Source organism: Lytechinus variegatus, chromosome 19 (assembly GCF_018143015.1).
Source record: "Lytechinus variegatus isolate NC3 chromosome 19, Lvar_3.0, whole genome shotgun sequence".
Classification (NCBI taxonomy): domain Eukaryota; kingdom Metazoa; phylum Echinodermata; class Echinoidea; order Temnopleuroida; family Toxopneustidae; genus Lytechinus; species Lytechinus variegatus.
In genome coordinates, this window is record NC_054758.1 from 6230948 (window position 1) to 6257976 (window position 27029).

Sequence of the window (27029 nt, forward strand, 5' to 3'; positions counted from 1 at the left end):
AAAATTAATAGGGAGTCATTATAAAACAATATGTACATACATTTGTACATCTACATGTATATGTGATCACTCATGAATCAAACGGCACGACTCATGCACATTTGATGCAATGAAAATCTAAGTTCCGGTATCTCCATCGTAGAGATGATGTCCCAAGTGTGAAAATGAGTATTAAAGGAGTCGTTATAAAATAATAATACATCTATATGTACAGTATATGTGATCACTCATGCATTACACTGCACGACTCATGAACATTATAAGGTTATGAAAGTTTAAGACTCCAGAAAATGAGCAAATCCCTTTTCATACATGTACTGTAGGCAACATGTAGTCAACTGGTTGAACCGGTTCCTAATGAAGCAATTCAGCGAACCAATTCAAAATTCAGAGGATTGCTTTTCCAGCATTCACAGTTGCATTGCCAGCAAGCTGTATCGATCTGAACACTCTCACTGCCAGGCAATGAGGTCGAATTAGTTTGAATGCGAAACTCCCGGGCTCGGTAACATAAGACTTTGCGATTGATTGTGAAAATGATTTCTATGATTGGTCATACACAATAGTCAATGCAATTAATCCTAAAAATCAGCCCAACAATAAATCGCTGAGCTTTATGTTTACAGGCCTGGCCCCATCTTACAAAGAGTTGCAATTGATCCCATCAGTCACAACTATGGACGGCCAGCAACGTCAACATCTATTATGCTTGTTTGTTCAAAATATTTTCCAACTATGATGCATATTCATGCATATAATTGTGCTCTTGAAAATTCACTGTGCTTCTCTTTGTTTACAAAGGACATAGTGCAAATATCCTGTATAAAACTTTGTGACACTGATGGATTTCCATAGAGTTACGATTGATTGGATCAATCGTAACTCTTTGAAAGACAGGGCCCTGGATATGTTTATTACGCCATGGATGTACCATCCTGCACAAAAAAACTGGGTGAACATTCAAGGGCCCGTTTCATTTAGAGTTTAATACAACTGTTGTTATTTGTCATTATGGCAACTACCATGGGATCTTTGAGTGTGATTGGCTGCTGAGCCCTGTTAATTGCCATGGTACTGTAGTTACCATAATGGCTAGAAACTTATAAAGTCACCATAGTTGTACCTCTTTCTAAAAACGGCCGCAAGTCTCAAGATGAAAAGACAAGGTTCATGAAGAAAAGCGATATTAAACACCATATCGATGGTTCCGTTAACCGGTTCATACTAGACCACCTACAGTACATGTAGTTTGGAGTTTTCTAAGTCACAATGAAAATAAAGGAAGTTGAATGTGAGAGGGAGCTGTACCCTGCACAAAGTTCTACAGGTTTACATTTTATGTACATGTACTTTCTATATCTGTACTTTCTTGAAGTTTGTGTTTGGGAAGTGTATTCATGCTGGTTACTCTTGGTTTGATGGTGTTTCTAAAAAAAAAAAACTCAAAGTGCAAGTGAGGTGGGATAAAAATCCTTTCTAGCATTTTTCTACTTCATGGCTTCAATACCATTATCCTTTAATTATTTCTACAAGAAACACTATCAAATAATACAGACATGCATGAACAGTGAACATTTAAATATAAACCTTCACGATATCATGTTAGTATTCTTGGAAATTATACTTCAATAGATTTCAAACAATTTGCTTTCACAATGTATAAGACAGCTTAGTCCCCCCTAATTGAATTACCTATTCCATGCGTGTTCACTAAACACGACAGCAAATTACAGGTTGCTAGATGACACACTTGACGTTGCTAGGCAACAGAGAAAGTGTTTGGTAGCTCATCTATGCAAATCAAATGATTGCTATCAGAAGTGAGAATCTTCTCTCCACATCTTCTTAAAGACCCTGTCACATTGTCCTGTGCAAGTCTTGTGGGTGAGTTGCAGGTTATCACAACTTCACAAGCATCATAAACGCAACTAAGATTTGAGCATGTGCAAAACCCTTGTGCATGCAAATCAGACTTACTGTACTGCACTCTTGCAGGCAAATGCGTGCGAGATACAAGCGAGATAAAGTCAATGTGGGTGTTTTCTAAAACTGTTCGTAAAGTTATGAATGACTTTACCCATGACCGGAACATGTTTAATAGGTCATGACTCAATTACATAGGGATATCACATAGCACAAGGAAGGACCACCAGTCATTCGTAAAGTCGTTCGTATCTTACAAACAGCTTTTATGAAACATCCACCAGCAAAAATAGTCACCCTCAAAGCTCACACTGGAATGATATGACACGGATGCCATTTTAATCATAGTCTCGATGAAAAAGTCGGAAAATCATCTAGAATGACCTCTTTCTTTTAAATGAAAACAGATTGAAAATGTCTGTACTCCCATGTAATTCTGGGAAGTGGCATGCCTGCCACATACTGATCTCTTTCTGTTTCTGATTTAGAACTACTTTGCTTTTACAGTTTTATATTAAAAGAAAGGACATTCTTGGGCTCTAAAATGACAACACTTTCCTATGGAAGATCTGTCAAGTTATGCCTCCCCCTACTCATCTTGAAAAACAAGTTCACATGTAAATGCATTAAAAAGCCTTTCTGCATGTACAATCCACATACTTCATCTGGTATGATCTTTCTCTAGTGTAAGTGCAACACTCAGTACAGCTTCAGCGATGCATGAAAACAGCTTGACTAAATTGTCAAAACCAATATTTCATTATGCCCATTGCCATGGCAACAGCAGCAGCCATAATTCTTGATAAAGCAGGAACTCGAAATTCCGATGTTTAAAAGTCTCCATTGAAAGCCTTGACAAGGTATATGTCGTTGATGTAAAAAACAGATTACAGTGCACAATATGTATAATTTTACTCATACATGTATATACAGGAAATAAATCCATCATAATTCAAAACAATAAAATGAGCCATGCTGATGTAGGGCAATCAATGCAGGATAAAAAGGAAAGTTTCTTTTGACAAGGAATAGTATAAAATTTACAAACAGAAGTACAAATTCATGATCAAACAAACCTAAAATAATATTTCTTGCTCAGCTGTTTTGTTACCTGTGATAGTCATTGGAATGATGTAGATCAAATACTTTAACAATTTTAAAGGACTGATCAAAACTAAAGTAAGATATATTCAGCACTGGCAATATTTAAAATGAAAATATCATAATATGAGATCTGGGCCCGTCTTACGAAGAGTTAAATTGATCCAATCAATCCTAACTCTACGGAAATCCATCAATGTCATATTTTTTTCTACAAAATTTTGCACAATGTCCTTTGTATACAAAGAGAAGCACAGTGAATTTTCAAGAGAAAAAATGAATGCATGAATATAGTTCATAGCTAGAAAATATTTTGAACAAACATGCATAATAGTTGTTGATGTTGCCGGTCGTCCATACATGTAGTTGTGATTGATTTGATCAATTTTAACTCTTTGTATTAAAGACGGGGCCCTGATCATTACAGGGTATACAAAGTATGACTTGTCTTAAGTCAGACTTTAATCTTTGTTTCATTTATCATTCTGAACATTCCACCTCATTAATACGCACAGTATACATTATGTACTTCCAAATAATGTCACAATCAGTAAAGCATGTAATGCAATGCAACGCACGAGTTCCCCACACTATGAGATGTCCAACCACGAACCATAGCAAGAAAAGTGCCTTCCCTTTCGATAATGATGAAACAGTTCCAGTTCATCTATCGAGGCTGATTGATATTCATAGTCTGTGCAACTACATACGTGTATGCAAAACAAATTCTTTTTAATTTTCAGGGGCCTCTTTTCTCAATCTACTGCATAAATCTGCAACACTGGATGGACTAACATCGAAGGAATGCCCAGGATTTCCCAAGGCCCTTTTGATAATTTCCGAGCAAAATCACCATGAGCATTCCCCTGAGCATTCCCCTGAAATTACATGTACATACAGTATGATCATAAATATGCAACTCAAGGGTGGGGGGGGGATCATAGAGTATTTTGCTGTGTCGTCGTACACCCTGAACATGCAATCCAGAAAAAAAATGTGGTGCTTAATGAAGATGATGGTGATGATGATGGTATTGATGATGATGGTGATGATGAAGGTGGTGATGATGATGGTATTGATGATGATGATGGTGATGATGATGATGATGGTGGTGATGATGATGATGGTCGTGATGATGATGGTGATGATGATGTTGATGGTGATGATGATGAAAGTGATGATAATATGGTGATGATGATGATGATGGTGATGATGATGGTGATGATGATGGTGATAATGATGATGATGGTGGTGATGATGATGGTGTTGATGATGGTGATGATGATGGTGATGATGATGGTGATGATGATGGTGGTGATGATGATGGTGATGATGATGATGGTCGTGATGATGATGGTGATGATGTTGATGGTGATAATGATAGTGATGATGATATGGTGATGATGATGATGGTGATGATGATGATGGTGATAATGATGATGATGGTGATGATGATGGTGGTGATGATGATGGTATTGATGATGGTAATGATGATGGTGATGATGATGGTGATGATGGTGGTGATGATGGTGGTGATGACGATGATGGTCGTGATGATGATGTTGATGGTGATGATGATGGTGATGATGATGGTGATGATGGTGGTGATGATGGTGGTGATGATGATGATTTTCGTGATGATGATGGTGATGATGATGGTGGTGATGATGGTGGTGATAATGATGATGATGGTGGTGATGGTGGTGATGATGGTGGTGATGATGATGGTGGTGATGATGATGGTGATGATGATGGTGATGATGATGGTGATGATGATGGTGATGATGGTGGTGATGATGGTGGTGATGATGATGATGGTCGTGATGATGATGGTGATGATGATGTTGATGGTGATGATGATGATAGTGATGATGATATGGTGATGATGATGATGGTGGTGATGATAGTGATGATGGTGATAATGATGGTGATGATGGTGGTGATGATGATGATGATGGTGATGATGATGGTGATGATGATGGTGATGATGATGGTGATGATGATGATGATAGTGATAATGATGAATGATGATACCAATTACATTTAATAAAAATAGGCATCTTTACACTGTAGGACATGATGATGATGGTGATGACAGCACTTCTACATGAAATAATATTTTCAGAGGCATACAAGTATCATCTTTAGCAATAAATAACAAAAACTCTAAGGCCATAAAATTAGGGCCTGTCTTTATAATAGACTTGTGACAGATTATCTAATTCAACTCAAACTGAGACTGACCTCAAACTGACTTGAGAGTGATTGCAAGTTTCTTGCAATGCCTTTTTAGATGATCAGTATGATAATGATTATACATGTACCACACACCTGTGTTCTGTGTTATACTCAACCATAACAAAAAAAACTTTGAAAAACAATTATCTTGCAATGATTATGGCAGGTCGATGTTAGATTTCAATTTGGAGGCTACACAATCAATGATAATGAGCTCCCCTCAATCTGGGTAATCACCATGTATTAACCTCATTATTTGTCTATTATGGAAGGCATAACAAATGATCACGTTCACACGAATAGGCTCTCTGATATGAAAAGTCAATTGTTTTATGTAGGTTTACTGCATGTTAAATGCAAATTATTACATTACAAATTTGTAGCATGTAACATGTAGCTTGAATTAAAATCAAAATTGTTTCATGCCGAACAAAAGGGGGAAGGGGTGATTTTGCCCCTCAAAATGCTCAGAAGACCCCTGGAAAATCACTATATAGCCCCAGAAAATCAACATTCAATTCATATTCCAATATTGCCAATTAGGCAGTACAATGTACAAATGTAGGATGTGAAAAATAGCCCCCCCCCCCCGAAAAAAAAAAATTTCCCGTTGTTTATGATGACTGTCTGCAGAAGTACATGTAGGTACATTAGAGTGAGTCTAGAGAATAAGAGATACACTAGAATCCGTAGATTTTTTTTATTATAAGGTGGGGGGTACGTGCATTGTAGGGTAATACAAGTCCGCTTGAAAAATGCACAAAGCCCCCCCCAAAAAAAAAGGAAAAAAGAAGCAGAATGTACTACAGTGCATCCAAGTATACATACACGTATTATAGATCTAAGGGAGATATGAACTGAATCACACAGGCCCTACAATTGCTCCTGGTTTTTGTCTATTAAAGATGTACATACATGTACATGTATACCCAGTTGTTGTGTGTCCGGACGATCAATTTTTAAAAGTCATTTGGAAATATAAAGGCAGAGTTTCATCAATTTTTAGTCCAAAACGTTCGGAAATATTATAGAGAATAAAATAGACGATGATTACAACTATTGAGTTCATATTTTTAGTGTAATCCAATGACTAAAAACACGGCTTCAAAAATATAAAGTGTCCGGACACCCGACCCCCCATCCTATAAAGGGTAGGGTTAGGGTTGCAATAAGATAGTGTTACCTGTACGTTTAGAGTATATTAGAGTTTTTAATCTAGAGTTTAATAAAAAATAGTGATTCGATTAGTGCATGGAATCTATCGTGGAGTAATTTTGTCTCCAGAGCAAATGTCGAGGACCTGTTAGAAATATGTCAGAGTTTGAACATTACACCAAAGAGTGTTACAATAACAAACAGAACCTTACACCACTACTTCAGCACTGACCTGTATTCCAGTGTGATTCTCTACAAGACTCTCATGGTGTAGTTTTAACTTGTAACAATTTTCGCAGTGTACAAACTGATCTTAATTTGGTAAATTTATATCTTGTGAAAAAAAAATATTCTCACAAATTTATTCTTAAAGATCAGTGAAGGAAAGGGATGCTGGTACATATGTGGGCGCATCGTGGTCTTGTGGTTCTGACACTCGCCTTTCAAACAGAAGGTCATGGGTTCGAATCCTCGCCATTCTGTTTTCTTGAGCAAGAAATTTATCCACACTGTGCTGCACTAGACCCAGGTGAGGTAAATGGGAACCAGCAGAAAGTAATTCCTCAAAAAGCTGTGCGCACCAGAATCAGTAGACTAGCTTAGCCGGGGTAATATACATGTAGGAGCGCCTTGAACACCTAGCAAGGTGGATACATGTGCTATACAAATCCTATATTATCTATTATTTAGGTTTCTAGGTTACAATGTATAGAATTTTTGAAAAGTACTTTGATAGGATAGAAAGGATACTTCAAATAGTAGGGTCAGCTGAGATTCAATCAGGCACAGAATAAAAAACCTACCCAGCTAAAAATTTAAACCCCATCATCACAGTGAAACCAGCTACTATAAAAGTTACGGTCAGTTGTCATTTGAAATCTAATACATTAACGAAACCCATCCCACCTATCGCATGAAAAAAAATCTATACCTTATTTGCATTGCAGAAAGTCATGCTTCAATTCAAAGTTAGGGTCAGTTGTGATTTGATTTTTAATGATAATCTATTCCGTAGTGATCAGGCATCCCATTTGCATTAAGGTATAGGCAAGCTATGTAGGGTCAGTTGTGATTTGATATTCAGGACATTGAATTGCTCTATAAAAAAGGTTACACTACATGTATGCAAGTTAGGGTTAGCTATAAAATAAAGAAAATATATATATTCAGGAAAAAAGAGTATATCAAGAAGATTCAGAACTGAAAAACTGAAACCCAAATCATATTTCAGAAAATTCATGATGTCAAGTAATTGTTTCCTTGAAAAATCAAATGATTTTAAAGAGAAAATTTTAGATTGATATGATACTAATTGAATAAAATCTGAGACAGAGGTTCATGTAGATGAGATTTAATTGGGTTTTTCTGTACCCTGAAGATATACTATAATCCTTGCCTGAATTAGGCCACTTCCCCCCCCCCAAAAAAAAAATATATATATATATACCTGCTTTCCTTATATATATAAAAAAAAAAATTCTATATGTGCAATATGATACAATCATGTTCCACTTTCAGTGGATGAGGCAAATTATCACCAAATACACTGTAAGTTTTGTTTTGCTTGGGAAAGATATGTATCCAAATCACCTTGGAATGAAGTATTATTTCTAAATACCTTCACCAATTCCATAACAATTTAAAAAAATACCATTATCACTTTCATCAGTTGGATTGTGGATTTAATAATACCCATGGCTTAAATAGTCAAATCTGACTGAAAAGCCGACAAAAATATCAACAAAAAAGATCATGTCTGTGTTAAGTAGGAAAAAAGTATAAAAGAAGTGAGATTTTTTTTTCAAATTCATTACATTAGACTGCTCTTATTTTGTTTGAATCAGCACCATGAATTAAATATATATTAATAATTGATGAACATTTCTTTAAATTTAAATGACAAGCAGTCAAGCAAAACGGTGCATCCGGACGAATAAAAAATACCAAGTCAAGCATGAATAACATTGCGCTCTCCCAACATCCATTAGCAGATTGGACCTATACTTTGTCCGATTGCGTACAGCACAAAACGTTGGCGAAGAAAAGCATTCAGTATCCAAAAGCAGAAACACTGCACAAGCTACATGTACTGATTGAGCCATGCCTTGACATTAATCATTGTACATACTACATGTAACTTGTGTTGAAAAATAGGGTCCTTTTATATGGGAAAATGTTCTAAATGTCATACCGAGTATGAATGGATTTTTCTACATTTTTTCTTTTATTTCTAAGGGAGGGAGGGAGGGGGGTGAGGAAGCAAATGTGAGGGGAGGGATGCATGGACACTAGTAGGGTCCATGGGGGAGGAGGGAGGGAGGGAAGGGAGGGGAGCATGGACCCAAGTAGGGTCCATGAGGGGATGGAGGCAGTGAGGAAAGTAGTCTGCAGGCACAGACCCTGATTGAAACATTGATCAACAAGTGTGTCTCCATGCAAAGACTAGCAAATACAAAACAATGAGCGAGAGGGCTTTCAGTAGTACACAAGGTATGACTAGGCTGCCAATTCAGACCCTTATCTTGAGTGAAGGGTTTGCACAGCGCACAAGGAGGGAGGGGAGGAAGGGAATGAGAGGGGAGAGAGGCAGGGGGGGGGGGGTAAGGGATAGAGAGACAACAGAGAATGAAGAGAAAGCAGGGAATGAGACATTAAAACCTCACTATCTTAATACAACTCAGAAAGTAATAATGCAAACTATTATTATAAAAAGTTTGTATCTACAAATTGGACTTTTTTTAGACCAATCCTAGAATTGTCAATGTGTACAGGCTTGGTAAGAGTTGCATTACATGAAAGTTGAAAATGAAGTATTCCTCAGACATACCGAATCCCAAGAGGCAGTACAATGTCCGGAGGAATGAAATTTTAACTCGTCTACCGGAACCGAGTGATCCCTGTCAAAAGCCTGCGGGAATTACAAAATTCACTGGTCAACAAGAACATAAGGCTCGAATTGAAGCAGATAAAAACACAAACATTTGCCTGTCCCTCTGTACAGGGGGCAGCGTGCAACGGTATTTGATTCTTGAATCTATGTATTTCAATGATGGCCCTCGCCCGGAACGGGGGGTTCATCACTGAATTCGTTATCCAAACGAATGTCAGCTTACGGCGCGGTCCACCAGATTGATGGCTGACATCTGATACGGAGCGTGTGCAGATCTTGGGCGATGGGATGAAATTACCACACAAATAGCTCCTATAAACTGTAAGCCCCCGGATGATGGAGTCCCTATTCTAGGTAAAGTTGGGAATTATTTTGAGTTGTGTTCATACCATTTTGCTCAAGCGAGAATCACAAATCGAAAACACAAAACATGCTTGTAAATGGGATAGCATTCATGGAAATTTTAATCAAATCTGTTCATCTACAGGTAATGAAGAACTGCTGATTTATCTTCAAAATGTAACAAAACATATCCTTTTCTCTCTAAAGATAAAAATGATAATACTTACATGTATATTCTGATTTTATTTAGCACAACATCAGAATGAGACATCTCTAAAAATGTATATATAAAAAAAATCAAGGACAGTTAGAAAGATGATGGTATTCACTGAGAGCCTTAATCAATTTTTGAAAGCTGTTGACTGATCAAATCATCTGAACTTTGCTTTTATTCATTAATTTTTTTTTTCAGCTATTTCATCACTCCCTGGTGTAAAATTGAATCAATGGAGAACCTTCAAATGTATAACACATCCAGTTTTGAACATACCGTTAAAAAGAAGCATCAAGGGGTGTTACGTGAAAAACCATCTGACACCTTCATGTCAACACTTTAATAGCAAAATTCAATTTAGGCTAATGGCATAGTTCAATAAAAATGTTTTCTTGTATTATTAATTTCCATTTTGGATTTTTTGCTTGCAGCCAGCCACCTTGCCCTGTTTCTCCTATATTGATCATGTGTGGAGGGCAAAAATATTATCAAATTTTTCCCAATTCAATTTGAGACTATTTACTGGGGGCGTCATGGTCTATTGGCTACGAATTTTGTCTTTCAATCAGAGGGATGTGAGTCCGAATCCCAGCCATTGCTTGTTTTCCTTCACCGAGAAATTTATCCAATTGTGCTGCACTCAACCCAGGTGAGGTGAATGCCAATGGGTACCGACAGGATTGATTCTTTGAATGCACCAAGCGCCTTCATTCAAAACATTTACATGTTGAGTGAACTTGTGCAAGGATGTGGTCAAGGCCGATAATTCCGAGAAACGAGGCCATCGGTGAAAACCTCCCATAAGGCGGTGCTGCACCATCTCAAGTTTGCTCAATCTTGAGATTTTAGCCTGGTCGGCCCTCTCCGCGACTAATCTCGAGATTCAAGAAACCCCGTCTCCACCATTGCAAGAAGAGCCATTCCTGCTTGAGCAAGGCATCGATTTATTATGGTCTGATGCTGTGAATAAATAATCCCGAGTGCGTCTGCACCTGCGAATTAGTGCGATAATTTGTAAAATATCGCGCTATTTTGCAAATAATCCATAGTTGACTTGGGATTGCAATCTCAAAATTAATCCTATGAATTAGAGCAATACTTGCGTCTCCATTACAAATAATCTCAAGATTGTTCAGATCTGGATAATTTGCCAGATCAGAAATAGCGCGCTAATTTGATAACTTGGGATGGTACAGACGGGCCTTTAGACTACAGTGTATAGTACACTTGACTCGGACCGACCAATTAGTAAGCTTTAAGTTAGAGGGCCCAGAGTTGAAATAGTTAATTATGCACCTAAAGCAACTGATATTGCTTGAGAACGGTTGATTTTTATAGTGTGAATGATACCAGATTGGTGTGAAAAATAAATCCAAGGGATAGGATTACTGTGAGAGTCACTGGTGATTGTCTATCACATCTTAACCAATAAAGGGATTCCATCCAGATGGAAAATCAAGTAATATCATGATAGCATCTTGAATAAATAACGAGATGCATTCAGCAAGTAATTGAAACTGCTTCTCTTCTCTTTATAAACTTCATTTTCTTTTATAATGGCATTATGCACTTTGAAAATCTCTTCAAATTAAATATTTGAGCAGTTTGAACAGTATAAAAAGTTGATGAAATAGAGCCTTGATTTATTTATTCATTATCTTTTTTTGTTGTTGTTGGCAGTGATTATGAGCAAAATAAATATATTTATATAGAGCATAGACTGACAGGTAATCTTGACAGTATTGTTACAACTTGGTTCATATGGATGGGGCATACAGTAATAGTATACACATGTTTACAGAGCATTTTCTATCCATGAAAATTCAAGATTTACAATAAAAGTATTACTATTAGCCTTAATATGGAATGGGGCCAATGGGCACCCTACAATCTTAAAGTGAGCACGCAGGACACTTCAATTGAATTACATTGTAACTATCTGTGAAATCTCACTTCATAATAACGATCTGTGGTGCATTTCTATACAATTTTCATTACTTTATTTTCAACTTACGAAGTGATTCTGATTGTTTTTAAAACTCAACACTGTTTTGCAATCAATCGGGGAATTCCCTGTGTTTTGATTAATGATCAAAGGAATCTAATATTGAATTTAAGTTATCCCTTATTTGTCTGATCATGGGGTTTCTAATACAATTCCAGTCCATGCCCTGCTAGACAAAAGCCTCAATTGACACCCTAGGACCCCCCCCACACAAAGAAAGAACAGGATATGCATATATTAGCTCCATTTAGATCCATTCATTGAACGTTTAATCCTGTCATTTAGCATCATGGTTGAGAAACATTAACTAATGACTCAAATTAGCCCTTTCTCTAATGAACCCTCTCTGGAATTAAAGCGTCTTTTGTGTTTTTTTTACCACTATCAGCAGGCCTTTGCAATGACCTGCTGACAATGTATGAAAGAACAGAATCTGCTTTAATTGGTGCTCCAAATGCAGTATTCTATTCCCTTTATGGAGGTTGTAATCCTTGTTTTGATAAAGAGCAATCTATTTCCTGTCATCTCGTACTATTCGTTTCTTGCAGGGAAAAATTGCATGGGGGCTAGGGGCGATTTACCCCCCTCACAAGAACCCTGGAAAGCTTATCCAATGTTGCAGAATTACGCAGTAACTTGTGAAAAGTAGCCCTGAAAATAAAAAAAATACATTTTGCATTGACATCATGTTGTACAGTGTAAGCTTTGTTAACTCTTTGCAAGCTGAATTAATTTTTTTTTTGGGGGGGATAATAATGACAATTTTTTCCATTTAATTTTCTTTACTTCAAGATTTCCATATTGCACCATTGATACTAATGCAGGTGCTACTTTTTAGAAGCACTGGAATATACTTGCCCCAAAATCTATTTCACTTGCCTGAAAAAAATCAATGAAAAAAAAAGTTTTACCTCTCCAAAAGAAAGTTTTGCGGTTTTATAAACCACTGACCTTTTTGTTTCTTTTTTTTTACATGAACTGATCTACTTTCTTATTTCTTTTCCAAAGTGATTTTATCTTACCAAAATTAGGGTCAATCCATCATATCGACCCTAATTTTGGTCATTCTAATGTGAGAATTTTGCTTGCCCAAATTGGGCAATTAGTTTTGGTCTTGACGTCAAAGCACTTGCCCACGTAAAGAGCGGATTAAAACTTTTACTTGCCCCGGGCAATCGGGCAAATGCTTATGTAGCACCCTGTAATAATGTTATCTAAGAACTACTGCCTTGTATTAACTAATCTAATTTGAAGGTAGGGGAAAAAACTAATTATGATTGTTGAATTTAATTGTATGAATCAGCAAGATTGCAACATCAGCGCAAAGGGTTTTAATAAGGTTCAAGTGATCAAACTTTAGCTCCCAATATCCGCCAACATGGGTACCCCAACTAGCCATTTACGTAGCTCCTCCCCCCCACCCACTTTGAGAGTTGAGACTGACAAATACACATCCACATTTGAAAAAAAAATGAGTGCCCCCTCCCCCTTTGCCCCTACATGTTCTTACAGGAACAGTGAACAACACTTTTGGGGAGATATACTAAAACGTAAAGAGTGGATTTAAATCTGTGCTATATATCGTTCTATGATCTACCAGTATTCTATTTTCCTTTATTAGTCCTCTACGATTGACAGCCTCTCTACCCTTCCACATCTATCACCTTTGCAATTTAGATTCTTCTCAACATACACATACAATTTCCTTCACTTGAAAAATCAGACATAAATCTCTATTTACTCAGCTATTTGGCGTGTTTCAAATACACAAGCTTTATCACTCGGGCAGGAAAAATGTCATTTCAAGGAGTTCACTGCATGTATTTTCACAGCTTCCTATTTTTGCATGCATGCTGTACTGTATGCAAACTTGATGGGATCAGTTCACATCTAACCCTGATTTCATGTTGATTCCATACATCTACATGTACATGTATAGAGAGGAAGCACTGCACATCAGTATAGGGACTTTCACATTAAGCGTCGTTCCTTTCACAAATTAATCATATTCCAGATAGAATGGGGATGAGAATGTCGACTCAGCAATAAAAAATGTGTTCATGAATTAAAAAAAATAATGTGGAATATTTTTTAAGAGTGTAGTGGGCCCTACATGACATAATATGCTATCATTACCCTTCTCCAATCTAAATGCTGAGCGCTTAGCAAGAAGGCAGAAGGTCCCATATTTATAAGTCTTTGGTATGACTCGGCAAAGGATCGAACCCTTGACCCCCAGTTCATGAGGCAGACGCTCTACCACTGAGCCACCATGCCTGGTTGGAGAGTATGCACATACACGTGGTGCAGCGTGGCAGTGCGCGGGCAATAAACCTTCGATCTCACAAGCCACACTATTTGAGAATCCTGGGGGTGTTTCACAAAGACTTAAGTATGACTTTACATGTAGAGTCGGACTTAAATGCCGTCGCGTATGTGTAATGTTATACAACGCGCAATCTTATTGATTAATACCCAGTAATGCACGTCCTCTTGGCAAGATCCGACCAATGCGGTCAGGTCTTTTATAACGCACGCAACTGGGCATTTAAATGCAACTCTAAGTCATACTTAAATCTTTGTGAATTCAAAGTTAGATGGTGTGCGGATCGAGTGTGAACTCGAAAGGGGGCTGACAAACAAAAGAGTTTTCATGGTACATGTACAATACTAGTGTCTTAGAGTAAAGACAGACACCATCTTTTTTATAGTAGCACTGCCATCGTTTGAGAGCTGAAAGCATGTTCCAAGAGAATGCAGTCATCTACATGTATGTACATGTATTTGCAAGAAAGCACTATTATCCATAGCAACTGAATAATTTCCCCATTTTTATCAGGTTCACAGTTGAGATAAGAAAGAGGCTGCAAAACCTTCCAGATATGACATGCTCATCACCCGAGTGAGCAGACGTTCTTGTTCAGTATTGATTCTGTTTCCAAGAACATTTATTTTGATGACACTTAATGCTTAGTGTGGTGTCTGCAGGGGTTTTCCAGATAATCTTTAATACATCAATCTTGGTAAATATTAAGAAAATACATGTATCTATAAGTTTGATAAACTCTTCTGTACATACTTTCTCGACGCAGTTGAAAAAAAAATAGGAAAAAAAACTTCAGCAAGTTCAAAGATGCAACTTTGGTTTTCAAATTGGTATACTGAAATGTAATATTGCGTATGAGCTACACGTAACCAACAAAATTCATCAGGGGGCATTTTCTCAAACTATTGTTATAAGCTTAGCTACTGAATATTCTTGCATTTGATTGGCTGAGAGCAAATCAGTCGGTAAAAATCACCGACTAGACTCTTCATGAAACACTCCCCAGACCTACTTTCACTACTTGTTCAGGGATTTTTTTAATTTAATTTTATTTTTTGGGGCTACATGTTTTTATTTACAACCTACAGCCTAAAATCTAAAGCTTAAACATTGCCATGAATGGGGATTTTCCCAGGCTCCTTTTTAATTTCCACCATTTATTCCAGCGCTCTTTCGGAGGAAAAATCACCCCGAGCACCTAGTCTGCTGTGCAAACCCTTCACTGGAGTTAAGGGTCTGAGAGTGCAGCCTAAAAGTATTTGCCTTTTGCACTGAAGGCCCTAAGTTTTGTATGTGCTAGTCTTTGCATAGAGACCCAATCGTTGATCAAAGTTTCAATCAGGGTGTGTGCCTGCAGACTACCAACCCCCATGTAATATTTCCTTGCTACACTGCACAATGTACACCACTGGTCGATATATCACACTATTTATACAATCAAATATTTGGTTTGTTTTAATGTACTATGTTTTTGACTTGTCTGAACAGACCGGAGGTTACATTATTAATAGAATATCCAAAGGATGTTGTAAATTACTCTATCAAAACCAAGCGCTATATCAAGTGTCAGTTACAAAGTCAATGGTATGGGGAGTATTTCAGTAATGATGTGAAGCTTATTAGTTCAGTGTTGGTGGTAGTGATTACATCTGAAACATGTATCCACATGGTCTACAAGCTGCACAGGCGCGGACATATCCGGGGGGGGGGGGGGGAGGGTCGGGGGAGGTGGGGACGCACCCTCTGACATTTGAAAACATTATGGTACACGCCATACAATGCCTTCATTGCGCACCCAGTAAAATGAGATCATCTCTTTTTGGGGGTTGTCAATTTTTTTTTGAGAAGATGAAATGTCCTTGGACTGACGACCCTATTAATCTATTTTTAAATGTTTGGGTTCTAAATTTTTCGAAACAAATTTTCAACCCATAAAAGTCGGATGCAGATGTTGTAATTTTCAGATTAGAACACTTATCATGGCTATTTATAATCTTGGTCTACAAATCATAATGTCCAGCCATAAATTTTAGACTCAAGAACATCTACATGTAGGTGTCTTATTTTTTCAAAGGTGCTTTGTTTTCCTGAACCTTCCTTTCTAAGCATTTTTTTTCATAACTAAAATATGTAACAAATAGCGAGGGTCTTTCAACATACATGTACAGATCTTACATGTATATATGGGCCATTTTAAAGATTTTGGGAACCAATATACCCCTGCAGATCTACAAGTATCAAGATGTATCCATAGTGACCATGCGAATAGGAATGTGCTGAATTCTTCGATCTTGAAATTTGTATTTGATATTGATCAGTTAAATGAAGGAAACAGCCAGAAGGCCTTTTGTATCTCCTTCAGCCCACTTCCATCCCTTCGTTGAAACATCAAATTGTGCATTAGTAATCAAAATCAATAAACTGGTGGTAGACGAACTGCATTGTAGACAGACATAGAAAAGGGAGTCTACGCATACCGAGACCGTGTCTTACAAAGAGTTACAACTGATCCAATCATCCACAACTATGGAAAGCCAGCAACATCAACATCTATAAAATGCAAACTAGTTCATACATTCATCATTCTCTTGGAGATTCAGTGTGATTCTCTTTGTTACAAGATTGTGCAAATTCCCTGTAAAAAAATTATGGTAAGCATGGATTTCCATACAGTTGAGATTAATTAGATCAATCGACATTGTAAGATGGGACCCGGGATGAATCCTATCATTAAGGGAATAATCCCCAATTTCATAATACTGGGTATGATAATTATATGATTAAATACGTATGCTGTATGATAATCATGAAGATATTCATCAAAAATATTACAGCATTGGCATTGCATAGCAAGATGGTGACGGGCTGTGCTGCCAACCTGAACAAGAACATTTCAGTAAATTACAAAAAGCTAAAATCTGAATATTGGTGAGGAAATCAGTATTTTGAAATGACACAGGACCGGAACTTAAGAAATCAGTATTCTGCATGAAACCATTAGTATTCTCTTTTTTCAGAACTAAATTAGGAATAGCAACTCTGCACATTCCATGATGAATAGTAGGCTACACGTACATGTAGCACTATCTGTAGGGACTTTAATTAAAAAAGACATAAAATATGTGGACAAAACTGCTTTGACGGGTGCCAACCATAAAAGGGGACACTCCGTCCAGCAATACATGCCTATAGCACTATCACAACAACTTGAGAGTGAAAACAAAGCCAACAGCACCAAAGGAAAATGTTTTTATTGCTTGAAAGCACAGGCGGGTTGAAAAGCCATTGAACAGCCAGCGGTCAAACTTGACAGTAATATCTCCAGGCTCCAGCAACTGCAAACCACTCAGCTGGGCATAGATAAATACATCCATGTATTTCAAATGATATGGCTGGTTTTATGAATTCAGATATTTGGCTCGCACTGCAATATAAAAAAGCACATCACTCTAAGTGCTTCCTTACAATGCTAAGGGTTGGCATGGCAACAAGAGGCAGATAGAGAGAGGACTGCTCACCAATTACAGGGCCATATTTGAAGGCATCGGCGCAGATCAATTACATTAGCACACCCAAGGCCCCTTGCGTCACTGCGGTATTTTAAATCTATCATTTATAGACAACATTGGGTGACAGCAATTCACTTGTTCGATTTGTTTTAAAATACATTGTGACTACGTTTTAGCAAGCACTACAAATTACAATTTCTCATCTCAACATATATCTTGGTTTCAACTCTAACCTTTCAAACTGATGAAAACAGTGTCACTCCTTTTACACTTTATCATGTGAAACTACTATTCAATACAGTATTAAATCTAATGCATGAAATTTCATGACTAAAAATTGACCTTAAAATAAGAGGGGGGCAGGGGGAATGTGATTTCAAACACACTGGAGGTCTACACAATTTCTTATTTGTTTGGATTTCATGCATTCTGAAATAAATTGCCAATAATTTTAATTATGATTACTTTTTAAACATATTGTGAAGTCAAAGCTTTAGAATCCTTCTCTTTTTTAACTAAAAATTACCCTTCTATTCACTTTTATACCCAAGCTTTAAAGACAGGATCCATATAAAAGCCTACACTACTATAACTTCAGTATAATAATACCAGAGGCCTACGTGTACATTCATACTGTAGAGAAGTTTTACATTGTTAAAAATCAATTAATAGTTTAGCAACTGATGCAAAATCTCCCCTGGAGTGCTTGTCATTGTTTGCGGGTTCAGGTTTACTGTATGGCTTTTTATTTTATCACTACCATACAGGTCTGTACACCATCGCAATAATGAACTTTGACCTCATTCAGTGCTGAACAAACCCAGCAGTGATAACAGATTTTTGTGAATCTGAATATACATATCATTGTTACACAATTATACAGGTACATGTATGCATAGACCAATATGTTTGCAGTACATGTTACTGAAAATATCAAAACTGCATCCGCCTGAAAAAGCCTGCACTTAATTTCAGTGGTCCCGGTGTCTCCAGCACCTTATGTAAACATGTACATTGCAGTTGCCCATACCAGTCAATAGTTGCTAGGCAACCATCAACAATCATATCATCATAATAAGTCTACTAACAGCACACGTACAATCTTCACAATCTTTTCCAGTGCAAAGTTCCCCATGAACATGTCCTGTAGCTTCAGGTTATTGAAGACGATCTGCCCATGATCGGATCCACCTAATTTTAATATCCCTTCGCTGTATCGATGACAAGAGGAAGTTGGGTTTGATATTAATACCAGGTTGTAATGAAATTAGCATAAGTAGCAAAGGGTAGGGAAGTCGGTAGCACTGATTTGATAAGGATGACAGAGTGGTGTCAGGGGATCTCAACAAGAGTCAATGTTTACACTCTGGTTTATGACTGACTTTATTAGATACTACCCCTGCATTGAAGACACATACAGAGCTTTATTACAGCCGCAAATGTCATAGAACCAGGGGGCAGTTTCATAAAGCTGTCTGTATGAAAGTTACATGTAAGACTGACTTACGTGGGCGCGTCATGGTCTAGTGGTTCTGACTCTCGCTTTTCGAACAGAGGGTTGTTGGTTTGAATCCTAGCCGTGGCGTGTTTTCCTTCAGCAAGAAATTTATCCCCACTTTGCTTCACTCAACCCAGGTGAGGTAAATTGGTACCCGCAGGAAATAATTCCTCAAAAAGCTGTGTGCACCTGAATCGGTAGCTTAGCTTAGCTGGGAAATAATAATAGCAGGGCCCGCTAGAAAAACAGTTTTTGGAACTGAACTTTAAAACTGAAGTGGCTACCCTGGGTAAATACACTGTTATTTATCATTACCGGTACTTTAAGAATGACTGGTGATCCATTTTTGTGGTCAATGACAATGTTCATTGGTGATTATTTTAAGTGTGTAGGCAAGGTTCACCAGACGTTGCTCTCATACAAACAGAAGTTTATGAAAATTGAAAAGGCCCCCAGAGCTGGCCCCTTCTGCGAAAGATCGAAGTAAAACTCAAATTGTGATTCATCTATTGAAATGTGCACATCTACAGTAAATCCAGAGGGAATTTTAGATGAACCTCAATTTGACTTTGATTTGTAAGATGGGCCCCTGGTCTCAAAATTTAATTGTGAAAGAAAATACCTCAATGTGATTGATGAGAAATTCTGAAATCTCCTAGTATTTTGTATGCTGAACTACAGAAATTACCAATTATACTGAACTACAGAATTACCAAAATTATTGTAAGAACAAAAGGACCTCAAAAGAGTATCAAATATGAAACACACAGAGAAATGAATGGGACATATATAATAAAATAGACCAACATCAAATACATGTTGTTTGGGATGTGACTGCATCTAGAGAACAATCCTTTATGTCTACATATATATGAGCATTCTGTACATCTCACTAAAATCAACATGAAAAAAAAATTAAAGTTCATAAGATTTTTTTTTCACCCTTCAAAATTGTTAAACTATCATGTCTTATTACAGACAACTGAATACACACATCAACTTTGTATGCCAATGTAGGTTCCACTTTGATGCTGATTAGTCTAATCATTCTCTTTCTTCTTTATAAGCTCTAGTCTAGATGTGTTTTGATGTTTATGTTTTATATTCATGTTACTATTGGGCAATTCCATAAAATGATCAACCTTTTTGTACGTCCAACCCCCATTTTTCTCAAGTTTTACTTCACTTTATAAAGTGATCAAGTCATGGTCCTCTGAAAACATTAGACTGTCAAAAAACAAGAAATTAGAGACAGAAAATTTAAAATATAGGGGGTCGGTCGTACATGTAACATATTGAATGGAATTGACCTATTGCTGTTAACTGTATATTGGAAATAAAGATTGAAGTAAAAATGCAAGACATCAGCATATTACTCCACTTTTGTTGTCCGAATCTACATGTATCTGTTTTACTACAAATGTCTCCCAATTTTTGCCACAAGAGATGTTAATACACCTGAGGGCACTGAACACGAACAACTTCTACAACAAGTACAGTCTATATACATGTAGCTGTAGTCAATATATAAAATTGCAAATTAGAATTACATTATACATGCACATGGTGGTTACAAGCGCCTTTTATGATGTACATCATCATCAACATCGTCAGAATCATCATAATGATAATGATCATGATGATGATCACCATCATCATCATCAGCAGCATCATCATCATCATCACCATCATCATTATCATCATCATGATCACTGTCACCAACATCATCATCACCACCACCACCATGAGCTGACGATGTTGATGATGATCATGATGATGATGATGATCATCATCATCATCTCCATCAACATCATCATCATCTTCAGCGTCATCATAAAGATGATGACGATCAGTTGATCACCATCACCATCATAACCATCATCAACATCACCAGCAGCAGCATCAACATCATCAGTATCAGCATCATCAACACCACCACCATCATGACTTGAGGATGATGATGATAATGATTATCAATGATGATTATTAATCATCATTCATCATCAACATCATCATTATCATCACCATCGTCATCACCTCTCTCTTTTTCTTGTATCAGAGATTGCTAGTATGGTCAGTAAAAAACAAATGCAGACACTTCCTAAGGGTTGTTAGAGCTAAAAAAGTTGCTGAGGAGGTTTTGGCGGGTTGTGGGATGATTGCAAATGAAATGAAGTATAAAATTAATGTGTGGAGCTGGGTTTTGCTAGTATCAGTAAAAAACAAATGCAGACACTTCCTAAGGGTTGCTAGAGCTAAAAAAGCTGCTGAGGATGTTTTGGCGGGTTGTGGGATGATTGCAAATGAAATGAAGTATAAAATTAATGTGTGGAGCTGGGTTTTGCTAGTATCAGTAAAAAACAAATGCAGACACTTCCTAAGGGTTGTTAGAGCTAAAAAGTTGCTGAGGTTTTGGCGGGTTGTGGGATGATCGCAAATGAAATGAAGTATAAAATTAATGTGTGGAGCTGGGTTTTACTGCCTTACTGGCATTGTTGAGGTGCACAGGGGGAAAAAAGAGAACATCACCACCATCACCATCACACCACCACCACCATGATGATGAGCCATGATGATGATCATCATCATCTCATCATCATCATCAATCATCACCACCAATACGTTTGATATTACTTGTTTCTTCGCATCTAAAAGGCCAAATCTAAACAAAAAATAACCAGAAAATAGCAAATTTGTATGACAAACAGATCGGGATCAGCCAGTTTCTTCTTCGATCGCCGTCAGCGCAGCTGCTCAGCTACATGTACAGGCTACAGCTGCCATTCCGCTGGCAATCGAGGAAGAACACATGTGGCTGATTCCGATCTGTTTATCATCACAATCAATTCAGTATTTTCCAGCATATTTTTGGGAAAGGTAAAAAGTTGATTGTATTTGATATAGATTTATCTTTATTATTTCTTCCTTTTTCCCCCTCAAAAAGCAAAATTTAGGAGTAATCGAGGAGGGTGCAAAAGCGCACGTTTCTCCATAAGTTAGTCATAATGGTATTCATAAATGCTGTGTAGACAGTAGACAGTTAAATGCATTTGCTCCACCATAACACTATGCCTACGAGATGACCATCATCCGTCTGTGTACAGTAGAAAGTTGTTGCGTGTCCGGACGGGTTGTGTGTCCAAGTCATTTGGAAAAAAATTACAAGCGAAGTTTCATCAATTTTTAGTACAAAATGTTAGGAAATATCATAAAGAGCAAAATAGAAGATGATAACAAGTACAACTATCAATTCATATAGTCCATAGGGTTAGTCAAATCCGCTGTTTCGGATGAGTTTTTTATTTCAACAGTTTCTCTTTTCGGGTGTCCGGACAAATTACAAAAAGAATGCTTCAAAATAATCCGGACACCCGACCTATCAGAAAATGTAGAAAAACTCCTCCGAAACAGCAGATTTATCAGTTTACACGAAACAAGCCACAACTCACAAGCCTGCAGTGCCAGTAGGCTACAACTATATGTAAGACTTAGCTCACATCGTTTTCGCACAGCGCGTTTAAATGCTCTGGCGCTGGCTCTGCAGAATGCAGCGGTCGGCAATCCGCCTTTCCCCCGCCGGGCCGTGGGCACACCGTTCGCGTACTGTATAGGGCTATGAGCTGAGCTGAGCATGTCGTCCAGCCGCTGGCCAGCACTGCCGCTGGTCGCATTCAGCGAGAATTGCACGACAAAAGCCAAATATCTAGTAATAAGCGGAGGTAATATCATATAATACTCACTCTTTATGATACATCGTTCAATTCCCTATGATATCCTGGCGATGAAGATCACTTTTCTTGACACTCTCGTGAAATAAAAGCAAAAATCTTGTCTGACTTCAAGCTAAATGGCTTCGGATCTGTCAATTCATTCGTCGCCCATTAGTAAATTGTGTACATAACAACGACTCTCATTGGTCAGCCTTATCCACGTGACGAAAATTTATGAAAAATGTTGCTCGCCGGATCGCATCCGGGAATTTGTCAGCGAAAAGGAATTTATTCCACTATTTCCAGCGAAACGAAAAGCGATTTCGATTTTTTTTAAACCTCCGAACCAGTTTTAGGCTAGCCTTAGCCAGGGGTACCAGAAATGGGGATTCGCTCCTGCATAATAAACGATTTTACCTCCTAGAAAAGAAAATCGTGCAGTCAAATATGAGTGACATGATGAGCCCCTCCTACCCATTTTGAGGGGGCAAAGCAGATTAGTATGGCGCAGTGGCGTACCTAGGATTTTCCAAGGGGGGGGGGAATTCGTCCCCCAAAAAAATTGACAAGCAAAACATAAAAAAAAAAAAACATAAATAAAAAAGTCTTCAACTACATGTAAATGATTTCGTATCAGAAAAAAGTCTTCAAGTTCAAAGGAGAGGGCAACTTGTGGCTCGTCAGGGATCAGTTGTGACTCGTCAGGGGGGGGGGGCAGTCTGCCCCCCCGTAGCCTGCTAATGGTATCGCATATATGGGGGCAAACTTTCTCCAAAGCTGCGAGGGAGCAAAATAATGCAAAAATCAAATTTTGTGATAGATTTGACATAGGCCTAACGTCCAAAGAGGATATTATTTTATCCCTTTTCCCTTTCCCATTCTGTCTTTTCCTCTATTTTTCTCAATTGGTCGTAATACTTTTTTTTCGATGGGGGCATGGCCCCCCAAACCATGCAGGCTATCTTTATGCCAGTGGGTCACTTGGATTGGGAAAGGATGAAGGCCCTAGCGTACCTAAGGGGGGGCAGGGGGCAGACTCCCCCCCCCCCCTGACGAGTCACAAGCAAAAAAAAGGAAGCGAAAAAAGGGAAAGAGAAGAGGAAAGAGAGAATAAAAGGGGGAAGGGGAAAAAGAAGAAAGAGTTTAAGAGAAGGGGGAAAACAAAAACTGGACTGCAGACTGTCGGGAAAAAAATACAAACTGTCGGACACAAGGGGCTGTTCCAACTGATTCGTTTTTTAGTTCCACCATCTTTGTCGGTAAATGTCAATTAAACTGTACACGTTTATCGGTAAATTGTGATGCTTACGCAATGCGACTTTTATAGAGCTCTCTGTACCGATAGTGAGGACAGGCTGGGTTAACCAGGGACATGAAAAGGGTAAAGAACAACTTTTAGGTATTATAACAATACAAATTTCGCGTAGCGCTAACATAAATTTTTAAGTTGGATACCTATGAGACAAAAGTCTAGTTATCAACAATTTTCAGCTCGCACTTCGCGATCGCGTGAATTGATTAGTAATGTTAGAAACCAAATGTTCACGGTTACAAAAAGTGCTTACAATATCCAGTTCTTAAGACAGAATATCAAAAATTTCATCTCGCGCTTCGTGCTAACATAATCTGTTTAGATATATCCATCTGGTTCATGGCTAAATGAAGTGCTTAGGATGTCCAGTTTTCAGGTCGGCAAATAGAAAAAATAAATCAACAGAAACCGATATGTTCATGGTTACTTAAAGTGCTTATATCTAGTTCTTAGGTCGTAATATAAAAAGTTTTAGCTCGCACGACTGTTGAAAAACCCATCCAGTAAATTTGCTTAGAATGTTCAGTATCCAGTTAGGAATATAAAAATTTTCAGCTCGTGCTTAGCGCTCGCATTATTTATTTAGGGAGATACCCATCTTATTCATAATTGAGAGCATAAAATGTATTGTTTTAGGTCTAAATTTTTAGAAAAAATCAGCTCGCCCTTTGCGCTCGCAATTATTATCGTATTATCGTTTTTAAGTGATTTCAATGTCAAATACCTTTTATAACATCTCCAAATAAGAAGGATTGGAATTATATTGTAAACACCTTTAAAAGAGGAATAAAAGAAGTATTTTAATATAAACATTGCAATTGCCACTTGATTAGAAATGTATCGATCACGATCCAAAACATTTCATTTCTGGAATGATTTACAAAAAAACAATAATAATTTAGATAAAGTGCAATTGCCCGATAGCAAATAATCAGAAGTAGCAAGATCCCAACCGTTTTATTAGGCACCCCCTGCATAATCTTTCCCACCTTCACAGTGTTCCCACTTTGAAGGAAATTACCCGAATTCCGGGAAATCCAGACGTTTTCCAAGTAATTTCCGGGAAATGAAAAAATTCCAGGAAATTCCGGGAAATCCGAAAATTACAATGAAACAAGAATTAAATATAGCAACTATTAATATTCATGTTATATTTACATGATTTTAACCTCCATACGTAGCTCAAAAATTTTCTCTCGCGCTCCGCGCTCGCATTTCGTAATGTTATTCCTAATTTTAAAGAGGGCGGGGACAAAAAAAATGCTAAATTCCCTGATTTTTGCCACCTGGAACAAATTTACACTCGTATTATTGCCCGATTTTCGTTAAAAATCAAACTTGAAAATTCCAGGAAATATTTATGAATTTCAGGAAATTTGGAATCCAATTTCGGGAAATTTATTTCCAAACGTGTAGGGGGGGGTTTGATGCCCACTATTTCGTTTTTTTTTAATTATACAATATTTATACAGGGTGTTTCTTTAAAGGCAACCGAATTAGTTCAGAGGCCATGGGATCTGGAATTTGACTCGTGAAAACTGACACATGGGAGCGTTTCATGAAAGAACTTGTCGGACGTTTTATCCGACAGTTACAATATATAGTAACAATGCCTCTCAGCCAATCAAAATCATGAAAAGATATCAGATCTGAAAACTTTTTCGGATGAAAATTTTGTTGAAACCCTGTTTAAGCCTGTCACTCTAACAGCAAGTTGTTTAAACTTTTTAAACAAGATGTTAAAAAAGTTTTAGTAGTTGTTTAAAAGGTTTAAGCAATTGTTTAAAAAGTTTAAGCAGTTGTTTAAAAAGTTTAAGCAGTTGTTTAAAGAGTTAGAGCAGTTGTTTAAAGAATCTAAACAAAGGTTGTTAGAGTGACGGGCTAAAACAATGTGCTTTGAATTTTAAACAGCTTGGGGCTTGGGGACGGGAGAGATCGGGTGTAATAGGCGGCGGAAACGTGGGACAGATCCCCCTAAATATGAGGTGGGGGGGGGGAGGAGGCGGTCCCCCTTTTCTTTCATGCGTCCCCCTAAATTCAGATGAACTCCCCTAAAATGTTTCTGGTCCACCCTAAAATTTTGGTTGATATAACCCTTTTTTTGCTTGTCAATTTTTTTTACCTGTTTCGATCACACAATATTTCTGGATTTCAGGTGGAACACCCCTAAATTTTTTGGGTTCCACCGCCAATGGCGGGTATAAAAGGTCACAGTGAGTTCTATTTGGGGACTGCTACATGTATAAAAGGAGATAAAGGGGGGGGGGTGACTTATAAGGGCTGCACAAGTAACCCATACTGCCGTGCGTAAGTGCCCTTTGGACCACCCCCCTGGTGCGGATATATCCTGATTAGATAAAATACTTTTTTGAGAGGCCGTCTATCATGCAAAAATAAACATATGGCCTCTAAAATGTATTGTGTCTGATCCGGCTGAATCGATGCCCCCCCATTGTAATTCTTGCATTTGAATTTGAACTGTCAGTGATTGGGGTGGTGGCTGCATGAACTTGATACCTCAAAACTATTTTTTTTACCAATCATTTATTAGATTCTCCACGTAATATGTTATTGCTGGACTTTTTTTATACAAAACCTGCAAAATATATATTCAGTTCATTGATTAAAGAAAATAATAAAGTTTACCAATTTAATTATCAGATTTGCTTGTATCGACAGTTTTCATAAATAAACAACTGCAAAATCAGGAGAGTAAATTTAATATGATTTTCATTAACCGAATCGAAAATTCAACCCTTTTATTTCTTCCTTGATATTGGAAAAGCGATAGTTCACTTGTTTAAAG

General features: G+C 37.5%; 1 protein-coding gene across 2 annotated transcripts in view; it reads right to left on the reverse strand.

Moving 5' to 3' along the window:
* The window catches only part of LOC121405701 (tubby-related protein 3-like), a 45584-nt gene extending 22474 nt beyond the window's left edge, over nucleotides 1-23110 (reverse strand). For both annotated transcript variants that reach the window (XM_041596620.1, XM_041596619.1), the window contains exon 1: nucleotides 22942-23110. In XM_041596620.1, the coding sequence (XP_041452554.1) occupies nucleotides 22942-22955 (14 nt within the window). In that variant the 5' untranslated portion in view covers nucleotides 22956-23110. The remainder of the gene's footprint in view (nucleotides 1-22941) is intronic.
* Between the last annotated feature and the right edge of the window lie 3919 nt (nucleotides 23111-27029).